The sequence below is a fragment of the Bos indicus genome, chromosome 10 (assembly GCF_029378745.1).
Source record: "Bos indicus isolate NIAB-ARS_2022 breed Sahiwal x Tharparkar chromosome 10, NIAB-ARS_B.indTharparkar_mat_pri_1.0, whole genome shotgun sequence".
Lineage (NCBI taxonomy): Eukaryota > Metazoa > Chordata > Mammalia > Artiodactyla > Bovidae > Bos > Bos indicus.
The window spans coordinates 7944585-7958623 of NC_091769.1; the positions used below are offsets into that span (position 1 = coordinate 7944585).

General features: G+C 41.1%; 1 protein-coding gene across 2 annotated transcripts in view; it reads left to right on the forward strand.

Annotated features, from left to right (window-relative positions):
* IQGAP2 (IQ motif containing GTPase activating protein 2) overlaps positions 1–14039 on the forward strand; it is a 309664-nt gene that overhangs the window by 274889 nt on the left and 20736 nt on the right. For both annotated transcript variants that reach the window (XM_019968069.2, XM_019968070.2), the window contains 6 exons: positions 1131–1271; positions 1618–1702; positions 2263–2495; positions 5026–5158; positions 11981–12083; positions 12612–12753. In XM_019968069.2, coding sequence (XP_019823628.1) covers positions 1131–1271; positions 1618–1702; positions 2263–2495; positions 5026–5158; positions 11981–12083; positions 12612–12753 — 837 coding nt within the window. The remainder of the gene's footprint in view (positions 1–1130; positions 1272–1617; positions 1703–2262; positions 2496–5025; positions 5159–11980; positions 12084–12611; positions 12754–14039) is intronic.

Sequence of the window (14039 nt, forward strand, 5' to 3'; positions counted from 1 at the left end):
CAAAGCCACAATTTCTGTAGTTCTTTCTCTTGGTTTTTCCTTGTATATTCCTAAACCTGGACCTTGAAATGGTATACTATTTCTTTTCACTTGATAATACCTACTTTTCTACAGTTACCAAATAAGTAACTTGAACATGTAAGCATTAATTAGCCGGGTGGGGTTGGCTTATTTTAGGTAGTATGGTAGATCTAAGCAATCCCAGGCTTTTATTTCCTGCAAAAGGGCACCTTGTAAAATTTCATTAGGATGTGCACAGAGAATTATATAGGTGGTTGTCACAGCATTGTTTGTAATTGCCAAAGTTAGGGAGAGTCAAAATATTTAGCTTTGGGGAATCTGTTAAATAAATGTATAACACATAATGTAGTAACTAACCATTGGGAATGGTGGTATAGAAATATATTTGTTGGCCTGGGGAAAATGTTCACGATATAGGTTTTGGCTGTAGCTTGATACAGTAACTCATTTTCTGTGTAAAGAAAACACATGCATTTATAGACACACACACACAAAGAATCTATATGGGATGTGTATAAACATGAACTGCATTATACCCACATACACACGTGTGCAGAAAACCTAGAAAGTTAAAAGAGGGAAAGTAGCTGTCTCTGGGTCAATACTATTTCCTTGTTGGCTTATAGGCAACTTTTTCTGTAAAGAACATACTGTTCTTGGTTGGGATGGGATAACGGGAGGGGAGGACAGCTCATGAGGGAGGGGATATATATAATTATGACTGATTCATATTGCTGTGCAGCAGAAACCAAGGCAACATTGTCAAGCAATTTTCCACCACTTAAAAAGTTAGAAAGGAGCATACTGCTCATTATGATTAAAAAGAGAGAGAGAGAGTTAGCTGGGTCTACCTCTCCTGGGCCTGCCTGTTGTTTTGGAAAAGTGCAGATGGAGCTCCTGGAGTCACCCCCATGCACTAGCATCTGAGGGTTCCCTGCAGGCATGTGGGGTCTCCCCCACCCCTCTCCACGAGCGAGCATTTTGTCATTGGAGCCGGTGGGCAAACCCCAATTCACCATGCGAAGCTTGACTGGAGAGCCAACAGGGCAAGGATACAAATGCTTCTGCCTAGGCCCCCAATTAATGAGAAGCCCTTGTTGTGGTTTCAGCAACCTGCCCTACGATGTGACCACAGAGCAAGCGCTGACGTACCCGGAAGTGAGAACCAAACTGGAGGCCTCCATCGAGCACCTGAGAAGGGTCACCGACCAAGTCCTGAATTCCATCATCTCCTCCCTCGATCTGCTGCCGTAAGTCGTATACGTGGCAGCTTTATCTTTCATTGCTGGAAGTTCTTGAAATGCCATATAAAATAGACCCCAGTAGCAAATACGCGTTTCCCTCTTACCATCTTCACGACTTTGGAAGTTTGCCTACACGCGCGTTTTCAGTTCATAACTTCCGGGAAGAGGGAACGATAGAAAACGGTCCTCGTTACCATCGTCTGTGGCAGTCCTGTGATTCCGTCACCATCTCATTTTGTGTTTAATTTTTACAAAAGCTGCTCGGCTTTAGTTGACGGGAACAATTGCAGTGCATTTCTTCCTCACTTAGCCTTTTTCCATTATTTTCTTTTGTCATCTGTTTTCCATGTAGTTATGGATTGAGGTATATAGCGAAAGTACTGAAGAATTCGATCCATGAGAAATTTCCTGACGCAACAGAAGATGAGCTATTAAAGGTAGATTTTCAAGGGTGATCTCACCATAGCTTCTCTTGGGGGTAGGAGCCAAAATTACTAACACACCATTTTGTAAAGGTTTTCCCCTTGTATGGCTGTTTATAACAAGCTGCAAGTCTTCTATTTCTAATGACTCTCAAGATTATTAACTATTATGAGGTTAATTGGGAGCTCTCAAACATTATCAAGATTCTTTATATTAGAAAATTTGGGTGGCGATAGTATATTTTCACCAAAAATAAGTTTGTTAACTTCATTTGTAATGTGTGATTATAGTCACTACCTTTACTTAACTCCTTGTTAGGATTCAGATCAGAAAATGATTTACTATCTTGGGAAATGTCAATTAATATTAACTTTAAAAAAAAAAAAAACCCTCCAGGGACTTCCCTGGTGGTCCAGTGGTTAGGACTCCATGATCTCACTGCCAAGGGTCTGGGTTCAATCCCTGGTCAGGGAACTACAATATCCCGCAGCCATGAGACCAAAAAACAAAACAAAAACACTCCAAACTCGAGTTTTCTCTCCCAAAAATAGTCTCTTCTTCTGCCTCCCTCCAGATTGTTGGAAACCTCCTGTACTACCGGTACATGAACCCAGCCATCGTCGCCCCTGACGGCTTTGATATCATCGACATGACAGCCGGAGGTCAGATCAATTCGGACCAGAGGAGAAACTTAGGATCAGTGGCCAAGGTCCTGCAGCATGCAGCCTCCAACAAGCTCTTCGAAGGAGAAAACGAGCACCTCTCCTCTATGAACAGTTATTTATCAGAGACGTATCAGGAGTTCAGGTGAAAGGGGTCATTACCTTTGGAGAAGCTTGCAAGGTGGTAGACGAGAGTAAAGTGTATTCTGTGCCCAGAGCTGAAGCTGGGGGTGAGGGCAGGAACCCCAGGGGGCTGCTTGCATTTCTTTTTTTTCTTTTTTAATTATAAATTGTGTTAAATTATCACCTTAGCATAAACCTCTTCCCCCCCCCTTTTTTTTTATAAAGCCTTTTTAATTTTAATTTTATTTAGTCATTTATGCTTTTGACCACACTGCGCAGCATACAGGATCTTAGTTCCCCAACCAGGGGTTGAACCCGTACCCCTGCGCTGGAAGGGCAGAGTCTTACCCAGTGGACCACCAGCAAAGTCCCTGCTGGCATTTCTCGTGCTGGTTGCCACCGTGAGAAAGAGGAGGCAGGGATGATCAGGCCGAGTTCCCTCCGTCTGGTGTTCCCGATCCTGCCCCTATACCCAGTGCCCCTGTTACATTGAGTCATCCCCATATGAATGATTTGTGCTTTTGACAAAAAGAAATATTGAATCATCTTGGTATGTTTAGGCTTGTGTGTGCTCACTCAGTCTTGTCCAATTCTTTGTGACCCTTTGGACTATAGCCCGCCAGGCTCCTCTGTCCATGGGATTTTTCCAGGCAAGAATACCAGAGTGAGTTGCCATTTCCTCCTCCAGGGAATCTTCCCAACCCAGGGATCGAACCCCTGGCTTCTGCATTGCAGGAGGATTTTTTTTTTTAACTGCTGAGCCACTGGGGAAACCCCTAGGCTTGTAGTACTTAAAAAAAGAATCAAAATAGCTAACTTCTACTTTTTTGAACTTGGAAAAAGGATTATGTTTTGTCTATTCAGGAAAACTTGCCTTATCTGTACCAAACAATGGTAGGAAACAGCGCATTTGGTTTTGACAGGTGGGGAAAATCCAGCTGTTACACTTAGAGGATTGTGTGTGAATGTGTCCTGTGCTCGAACATCTCTTAAATACACATGTGAGACAATTCTATTGATCGTTTGCTCTCCAAGTTCTATCACTGATGATTCCATGGGACGTGGGAGGAGGCACGAGTCTCGGAGGCTTGTCTGCTCGCTCAGAAGCTCTCTAAGGAAGCACACTCCTCTTGGCCTTCGTTTTCTCTTTTCTGTCAGTCAGTCATACAAGTGGGACATCCATGGAGCCCCAACTTGGAAAATGATAATTTTCTATTCCTCAGTTTTCCTCTAGATTAGTGATTTATCTGCTGACAGAGATAGTTTATGAGCATTCATCTCTGTTTGGAATTTTTGGCCTCTCATGAAGAAATTACCCCAAATCCTCTTATTATGAGAAACCTTGATTTTTCTCACACTGCTAATTTTAGATATGCTCCCTGACTAAAAAAGTAACATCCATTTCTTGCGAATTTAGCTGTTCTTTTGTACTTGCTTTTTTGTCAGATTATTCCTACTAAACACCAATGTTTCCAATTCTTCTTCATTTTAAAGAAAAAACCAAAAGTCTCCCTTCATCTCCTAAATTCATCTGGTTTTTTTTTTTCTCTTCCACTTACATTCATCCTTTGCGTCCCTCAGCAACCATGAAAGACGATCGGCAAGGGAGCACAGGGAGGCCAGCTGTCCGTGGGAGCATGGCTGCCCGCCGGTTCCCCTCCCCCGGCCTTGGGGTGGGAAGGCAGGGCTCTTTCTGGTGGACAAGTCTTGGGTGCCCTTACGAGATACACCAAGGATACTTCAGGCATAGGAAACACTTAACACACTTACAGACTAAAATACCTGTTCTACCTGTGCTAAGAATCCCTCCTAAGTCATTATCGCAGCACACCTGGCTTTTCTGCATCTCTTGGTTGAAATTTACGGTAGCTTAAAATGGCAGCCTTTTGAAGAGTCTGAGCACTGGAGGGTGGAGCCGTTGCATGTAACTGTGTGTCTGGTCTTAACAGCCTTTCCAGCAGCAACTGTGGTCTAGATCAATTAGAGCAGAGTGGGCTTACCTTGCATTTTCGTCAGACTGGTAACAGAAACTCTGAAAGGCTGTTGAAGGCGCAGAAGGCAGAAGTTTGTGCCAATTAAAGTAGCAAATTTGATGTTACTAAAAAAAGTGGCATACATTTCTTGTAATTCCTTATCTTCTCTTAGAACCTCTTTTGACTTCCTTTTTGTCTTTTAATTAATTGCTTAACTGCTTTTGGGGTTATTTTCTCTGAAAAGACTTGATTCTTAGAGAACGTCAGTCTTGACACTTTTGTTTAGATTTCAGGGGGCATTTTTTAAATCATATTTTTTAAACAATATGCCCATAATTTAATTACACTGGCTCCATCACAAGGCCTGAGGCCTAACTGCTCTATCTGTCCCTGTTTGAGGAGCTGGGTGCGATACCCAGAAACATGGACTCGGCTTTGCCGTCTAGTCAACCCTGAAGGTGCTAGATTGGGTCCTCCAATAAGTGCGGGAAAACACAAAGCCCTCCCCATCACTGAAGATCTCACCATTTTGATAAAACTTACAAATTTGACTCTAAATTTTTTTTTTCCTTTTTTTAGGAAATATTTCAAAGAAGCATGTAATGTCCCTGAACCAGAAGAAAAGTTTAATATGGATAAATACACAGATGTGGTGACAGTCAGCAAGCCAGTCATTTATATTTCAATTGAAGAAATCATCAACACACATTCAGTAAGTGAGGCTGGAGGAGGGTCTTAGCAGTGGACCCAGGGTTCAGACATCAGTCTTGAGAATGTTTAGTTTCTTCAGAGAGTTACTGTGAGCTTGTGCTCCTGCTCATGTTCTTAATCCTAAAAAAAACACACTGTTTATTCCCGGCCCCTTATACACTGATGAACCTCCTTTTCCTGAAAAAGAAAAGTTCACTTTTGACATGATATGTTTATTCTCTGATTCTTAAGTGTTAGGAAGACTCCTTCTCCCAAAAAGGAGCGTTTACTTCTTCCATGATCCATCTACAGTCAGATGGTGAAGGGTTTAAGCCCCGAGCAGGGGCAGTCCTGGTATTTTCTCCACCCACCAAGGCCATACTGCCTGAACCCCATGGTCAGTCTCTCCCCATTTCGGGAATTCTCTTTGCTATTCCAGCAGTTTTCTGGGAAAATAAGAATGTTCCCTCTCTTCTAAGGTTTGGACATAAAGAGAGAGGGAATAAACAGGCTGCTCTAGGTTGGGGAAAAGAAGACTCCCATCCCCCGCCTCCAACAACAACCATCTACAAAGAATCTCTTGTGTTGTTCTAGAAAACCCCATTTCTTAGAAGCAAGCAATTTCAGTCAGTGCTGTGTCATAGTGCCTCCCTGTTGTTCACACGCAGACATCACCGTCAACCATTAGCCTGTATTAGGTGCGTTTTAGGGGCAGGGCAGTTTTCTCAGCATTGTGAGATTCTTTGTTTAAGACCAAGCAGAACTTATTCTGAAACAGCTAGGTTCTCAAAACATAATCTTTCCAAGAACAGTTCTGGACGTGGCTACGCTAAGCTAATACTAGAAATCCTTGCAAGACCTACAAAATCAGAACCTGTGTTCTAACCAGACCCCAGGTGATTCAGACCCAGACTAAAGGTCAGGAAGCCCCAGAAGGTGGTTAAGCATACACCCAGCTTCCTATTATACACACAACTGGGGAAAACAAAGACACGCCTCTCAAAGGTCTCGCCCCTGCCCCCGCCAAACCAAATATACTAACGAGCGGCAAAAATTGGCTGCCCCAAATTTCACTCTTTATTATAAAACTCTTCTAAGTAACCAAAGTTTAAATATAGGTTGGAAAAAAAGATTGGATCTACTTTTGATCTCCCCCTTTCAGGGCTGGGACAGGGAACCTTCCTTGAATTCTGCAACAAGCTCTCCATCAGCATTTTGAGTGACCCTAAACAAAAACAGTTCTGAAAGACCAGCTGAGGGACTGAGTGGGTTGATTAAATAAAGAGGCTATACTTGTTTACCCTATATATAAACACCCCAAGTCAGCCAGCAGACATGTCCGGTAATACCCCATTTGCGAAAATAATTTCCTAACAAATAGATCAACTCATTCATATTTGGACCTCGACCCATTTGTCTATTTCTGTGGTAAATTATTCATCTCAAAAAAAAAAAAAAAAAAGTCCACATGTTAACTACACGTGTGCTAAGGACAATAGCCATGTGGAAGGAAAGGGAGATTCTTTCCCAGAGATAGCACAGAGAGAACGTTACTGTAATTCATTTAGACTGTTACTCTTTCAAGAGAAATAATCTGTTCCTTTTGTTAACAAGAATTAAAAACAGAACCCAATCCCAGGAAACATGGCTTGTAACCAATTTGGAATTCCCGTCTGTGTGTGGTTGGAAGCAGATGTAATAATGTGGGAAAAATGTAACTGCAGGGGAAGACTGCCCCTGTCTATTGTGTCTCCAAGGGAAGAGGAGTCCACATGTGGACTCGGGCATGGCAGCCACACAACTGGCCAGACCTTTGGCCATGTGCTTGCCCCTCGTGCCCTAAGGAACATATAGAACCTCAAAATTAGCTCTTGAAGGAGACATTTCTAGATTTTTTTATGTTCTGTAATTATCAGAACAGAGAGTAGAAGGTGGCTGCTAAATCGTCCCTTCCAGAGACGCAGCCAAATCAGCTGTCCCCTCTCTTGAGAGAACAAGAATATAAATTGATTTGATCCACCTTGCTTAGTTTATTCTTGTCTTTGACTTACTTCCCCCCCAAACATCCACTGTACCACCCTTCCAGATTTCGCCATGTCTTTCTATCATCTCTATTATTCATATAGCATCTTTCTTTAAATCCAACCATAGTAGAAAAACTAGCATGCCTTGCAGTGGACAGAAACTTTAAAAGTAAATAAATGTAATGAAAACACAATAGTTGAACATGGTTGCTTCCTGGAAGCTATGCACCTGAGGCTTCCTCTCCCTTTCTTAAAAACCCAACTTGTAAGTATCAGGGAATGTTAGGGGAAATGCGACAATGAACAGATAACTCTCTCCTTTGCTTATCTTCACGATTGAAACAGAGTGAACGGACTTCCCTGGTGGCCCAGTGGTTAAGAATACAAGCTTCCACTGCAGGGAGCACAGGTTTGATCCCTGGTTGGGGAACTAAGATCCCACATAACCAAAAGCAAAGTATATATATAATTCTTTAAAAGAGAGAGAGTAGAAAGGGGAACTTCCCACGTGGTCCAGTGGCTGAGACTCTGCCTGCCAGTGCAGGGGACACGGGTTCGATCTCTGGTCCAGGAGGATTCTACGTGCTTCAGGGCAGCTAGGCCCGTACAGCACCCCTACTGAAGCCCGTGCGCCCTGGAGCCTGGACTCCGCAACAGAGAAGCCGCTGCAATGGGAAGTTCGCACCACAGCTAGAGAAAGCCTGTGTACAGCAAAGAAGACCGAGCACAGCCATCAATAAATAAATCTCTCAAAATACATACATATAAAACTCTTAGAAGAAAACATAGGAGTAAATCTTTGCAGCCTTGGATAAGCAGTGATTTCTTAGATATGACACCAAATGTATAAGCCACAAAAAGAAAAAAGACACACAGACAAAAAAGACATAAATTGGACCTCCTCAAAGTCAGAAACTTTTATGCTGTAAACATTGCCGTCAGGAAATTGAGAAGACAACCAAGAAGATGAGAGAAAATTGCAGATAGTATATCTGTCAAAGAACTTGTATCCAGAATGTACAAAGAAAACCTACAGCTCAATGAGATAAATAATCCGATTTAAAAATGGACAACTGAAAATAAAAATGGACAGCTGTGTCACAAATGACTCAATGAACATGGTCAAAAGGCAACCTACAGAATGGGAGAAAAACTTGCAAATCACATGTCTGACTTAAAGTTAATATCCAGAATATGTAAACCATTCCCACAATCGAACAGCAACAGAAAGCAACCCAATTCTAAAGTGAACTAGAGACTTGAATCAATGTTTTTCCGAAGACAGAAGACTGACAAGCACATGAAGATGTTCAGCATCACTCATGTCCTGGGAAACACAAATCAAGACTGCAGTGATTTTGCCTCATTGTATAACAGAGACAGCCAATGAGTCTGTCATTTGATTTGGGGGAAAAAACCAGCAACACCCAAGATACCACCTTACACCCGTTATGGTGGCTACTATTAATATAAAAATAAAAACTGGAAAATATGTTAGCAAAGATAGAGAAAAATTAGAACCCTGTTATACTATCAGTGGGAATGTTAAACGGTACAGCTTCTATAGAAAACAACGTGATCGTTTCTCAAAAAAGTTAAGAACATATCAGTTCTGGGTATATACTCAAAAAGCAAAGTCAAAGACACTTTACCCTCCCGTTCACTGCAGCATGGTACAGTAGCCGAAAGGTGGAACCAACCAAGTGTCCATTTATAAGCATGTGGTGTAGAAAAACTGTGATGCAGACATACAGTGGAATATTATCCAGCCTTGAGTAGGAAGGAAATTCTGGATAAACCTTGAGGATGTTACACCAAGTGAAGTAAACCAGATGGAAAACGGCAAATACTGTATCATTCCTCTTATACAAGATACCTAGAGTAGTCATTCAGAGACAGAAAACTGGAATGGTGGTCTGGGAAGTTGTTGAATGGATATAGTTTCAGTTTTGCAACATTAAAGAGTTGTATAGATTGGAGGCACAGTAATGTACTTAACACTACTGAACTGTACACTTAAAAATGGTTAAGATGGTAGATTTTTTGGTCTGTATTTTACTATAATTAAAAAAAGATAAAAATAATTTTTTAAACAGGCAAATCATCTGAATAGAGATTTCTTCAAGGAAGATATACAGTCGTCATAAACACATGAAAAGATGCTCAACATCATGCTTGCATACTTAGTCGCTCAGTCGTGTCCACTCTTTGTGACCCCATGGACTGCAGCCCGCCAGGCTCCTCTATCCATGGGATTTTCCGGGCAAGAATACTGGACAGGGTTGCCTTTTTTTACTCCAGGGGATCTTCCTGACCCAGGGATCGAACTCTTGTCTCCTGCATCTCCTGCACTGGCAAGCAGATCCTTTACCACTTGAGCCACCTGGGAGCCCAGGCATGTGTTAATCATATCTCAGTAAAGCTGTGGAAAAAGAGAGATTAAAAATGGCAAAGACTAATTTTATCATATGATTCAGATTTTTGTTTTGTAAGATAATTACTCAAAACAACTGAAATATTTCCTATCACCAGGGGTACCAGTCTCATATTTTGGAAACATTGTTTTAATTTAATTCTGAATGAAAACAAAAGCAGGTGTGTTGTCCTGGATGCTGCTGTTCCTCCAGAGTTATTATTTCCTCTAAGACCTGGCGAACACCCAGCAGTGTTACCATTGACCCCTTTTTTTTTTTTTTGAATTCTGAAAGGAAGAACCAGCTGGTACATCTGAGTCTCAGGTGTATGGGCATCTCTGCCATCCCCACCCATGAAAGACCATTAATGCCAGACAGATTAAAATAGCTAATAGTGCAGAAACTAGTCACAAAAGCCCACATATTATATGATTATATATATATATCTATATATATATAATGTATACATATAAAAGGTCCAGAAGAGAAGAATCTATGGAAACAAGGTTGTTTTCAGATGACTGTTGAGAGATACAGAGTTTCTTTGGACGCGGGGTAAATGCTATAAATGCTCTAAAGTTGGTGTGATAATGGTTGCACAACTCTATGAAATATACAATAAATGTTGAATTATACAGTTTAAATGGGTGGATTGTATGATATGTGAATTATATCTTAATAAGTTTATTACTAAACATCTCAAAAAAATAAAATAGCTAATAGTGCTGATTAAAAAAAATATAACTATAGTGTTTGATTACTGTGTAATTTTTCTCTGAAGAGATAAGGAAATGCCCTTGCAGTTTGCTACCATGTTAGTCAAGAGACTTCTGCATTATTTTACATTCTTTCCCCCCAGATTTGACTTTTTTTTCTCTTTTTTATTGGAGTGTAGTTGATTTACAATGTTATGTTAGTTTCAGGTATACAGCAAAGGTGATTCAGAATATATATGTATATATATTATGTATGTATGTGTGTGTGTGTAAATAGGAAAAGGAGTACGCCAAGGCTGTATATTGTCACCCTGCTTATTTAACTTATATGCAGAGTACATCATGAGAAACGCTGGGCTGGAAGAAGCACAAGCTGGAATCAAGATTGTCGGGAGAAATATCAATAACCTCAGATATGCAGATGACACCACCCTTATGGCACAAAGTGAAGAGGAACTAAAAAGCCTCTTGATCAAAGTGAAAGAGGAGAGTGAAAAAGTTGATTTAAAGCTCAACATTCAGAAAACTAAGATCATGGCATCTGGTCCCATCATTTCATGGCAAATTAGATGGGGAAACAGTGGCTGACTTTATTTTTGGGGCTCCAAAATCACTGCAGATGGTGGTTGCAGCCATGAAATTAAAAGACGTTTACTCCTTGGAAGGAAAGTTATGACCAACCTAAATAGCATATTCAAAAGCAGAGACATTACTTTGCCAACAAAGGTCCATCTAGTCAAGGCTATGGTTGTTCCAGTGGTCATGTATGGATGTGAGAGTTGGACTGTGAAGAAAGCTGAGCGCCGAAGAATTGATGCTTTTGAACTGTGGTGTTGGAGAAGACTCTTGAGAGTCCCTTGGACTGCAAGAAGATCCAACCAGTCCATCCTAAAGGAGATCAGTCCTGAGTGTTCATTGGAAGGAATGATGCTGAAGTTGAAACTCCAAGTACTTTGGCCACCTCATGCAAAGAGTTGACTCATTGGAAAAGACTCTGTTGCTGGGAGGGAATGGGGGCAGGAGGAGAAGGGGACGACAGAGGATGAGATGGTTGGATGGCATCACCGACTCAATGGACATGAGTTTGAGTGAACTCCAGGAGTTGGTGATGGACAGGGAGGCCTGGCATGCTGCGATTCATGGGGTTGCAAAGAGTTGGACACAACTGAGCGACTGAACTAACTAATATGTATGCACACATATATACACTCTTTCAGATTCTTTTCCCTTATAGGTTATTACAAAATATTGAGTATAGTTCCTTATGCTAATACAGTAGGTCCTTGTTGGTTATCTATTTTATATATAGTAGTGTGTGTATGTTAATCCCAGACTCCTAAAATTTATCCCTCAACTTTGACCTTTTATATAAATGTGGAAGAAGCACAGGGTTTAGATGGAAGGAGACTGCCTCTTGACAGATTTTGCAAGATTTTGCTGAAAGAGTGTTTATGAACACCTTTCATAAAAACTGCAGTTTCTTGATAAAGAGTATGCACTTGCCTCTAAGATAAAATACAAACTGTGTTTCTCAGTGGTCTCTAATTTTAATAAATGTCAGACTTGCATTTAAGATTCAGGCAATATCAGAAGAAAGTTACCATGAAAAATCAGGAAGAGAACCATGTAAATACGGTAGCCATTGGGAATTTACTTGTATCTTTGTATGTGTGTTGCTTTCTATGTAAAGCTCTTGCTGGAGCACCAAGATGCGATTGCACCTGAAAAAAACGACTTACTGAATGAACTGCTGGAGCTGCTGGAGGAGGTGCCTAATGTGGAATCTTTTCTTGGTAAGGGCGTCTTCCCTCTGGTTTGCATTTGGTTGGTTGGTTCGAAGGTTGGTTGGTTTTCCTATCCTAGATCAAAAAATCTTATTTATTTAATATGCAGGTTTGTTTAAAGGATTATCGCTACACTAGCCCCATTCTACATGAAGGATTCTGTACTTCTTAGTATGCTCAATTATAAAACAATTTAGTATTCTTGAAGCTGTATATATGTCAAAAAGGATTTGTCAATCATAAAGAAAAAGAGCAAATTTACTAAAAGTTCCTTGTTATTTTTCCCAATGATATCTTTTATTGACAGTTCTCTTTCAGTAATTTTTTCAAATTTTGAATATCAATGTCCCGTGCTATTTTAATGTTTAATTCAAAGATTTTTAAAAGCCACTGTAAGGATAGTGGAATGTGGTTTTCTCTGAGGACCACCGCCTGCTCTACCACCCAGCCCCATGTTTCCTACAGAACCTTTGTCTTACATTGTTGATGCCACTGTGACAATCATGAATTGGAAAATAACAGTGCTTTCTTCTGCAGGGGAAGGAGCTGTTGACCCTAATGACCCTGACAAGGTAAACACACTAAATCAACTCTCCAAGACTGAGATTTCCCTTTACCTGACCAGCAAGTACGACATAGGAGATGGTGAAGCTATAGATGGCCAAAGCCTCATGATCAAGTAAGTTTGGGGCTTAAAGAGCACACGTTTCCATTTTCTCATCTTTTTAAAAAAATTTCACTTATTTACATATCTCTGGCTGCACTGGGTCTTCACTGTTATACAGAGGTGTTCTCTGGTTGCAGTGCGCAGGCTTCTCACTGCGGTGGCTTCTCTTGTCGCAGAGCACAGGCTCTAGGCACGCAGGCTTCAGTAGCTGCAGATCGTGGGCTCTGGAGTCTGGGATCAGTAGCTGTGGCGCTTGGACTGAGTTGCCCTACGGCCTGTGAGATCTTCTGGACCAGGGATCAAACCAGTGTCCCCTGCATTGGCAGGCAGATTCTTAACCACTGGGCTTCTATGGTGGCTCAGATAGTAAAGAATCTGCTTACAATGCAGGAGACCAGGGTTCAATTCCTGGGTCGGGAAGATCCCCTAGAGAAGGGAGTGGCTCCCCACTTCAGTATTCTGGCCTGGAGAATCCCATGGACAGAGAAGCCCGGCACGCTACAGTCCATGGAGTCACAAAGAGTCAGACGCGACTGAGCGACTAACACTTTCACTTTTTCTAAACCACTGGGCCACCAAGGAAGTCCCAATTACGCATCTTAAACCTGCAAATTCAAATTAGACTAAATTTTCAAGTCATTTTTTAACATTGAAATGTTGTTGTTTGTTGTTTTAGTCGCTGAGTTGTATCCAATTCTTTTGCAACCCCAGGAACTGTAGCCCACCAGGCTTCTCCATCCATGGGATTTTCCAGGCAAAAATCCTGGAGTGGAGAGCCATTTCGTTCTCCAGGGAATCTCCACATCTCTTCACTGGAGGCGGATTCTTTGCCACTGAGCCACCAAGGAAGCCCAAATATTGAAAAACAGTGTGTTTATCCATCAAAAATCTAACCAGGAATAATAGATTCTTTATAATTTGAGAGACCTAAATATTATACTACTTTCTAAAGCTTATCTTGTTTTTTAGTTTTCCTGGTAGTAATTTGATTCCTTCCCTTTAAGAAATGAATAATTAAGCCTATGAAAGTCCTCAGGTAGCTGAAAGGAAATGACTGTTCCAGTGGTCAAAAGAACAAGGAAGTTCAGGGAAATACCTTCTACCTAATTTATTTTCTGGTAGAAAACAGTAACATAAAAGTCACACACAGTAAGACATAAGGCTGTTCTCTGACTTATTAGACATCTTTTCTATTAAACTAAGCCTAGGTAACTTGACCAACTTTGACTTTATAGTCAACTCCCTGTCCTTGAAGATTTCACATGAAGTTTTCATACCCTCAATACTGTACTTTCTCT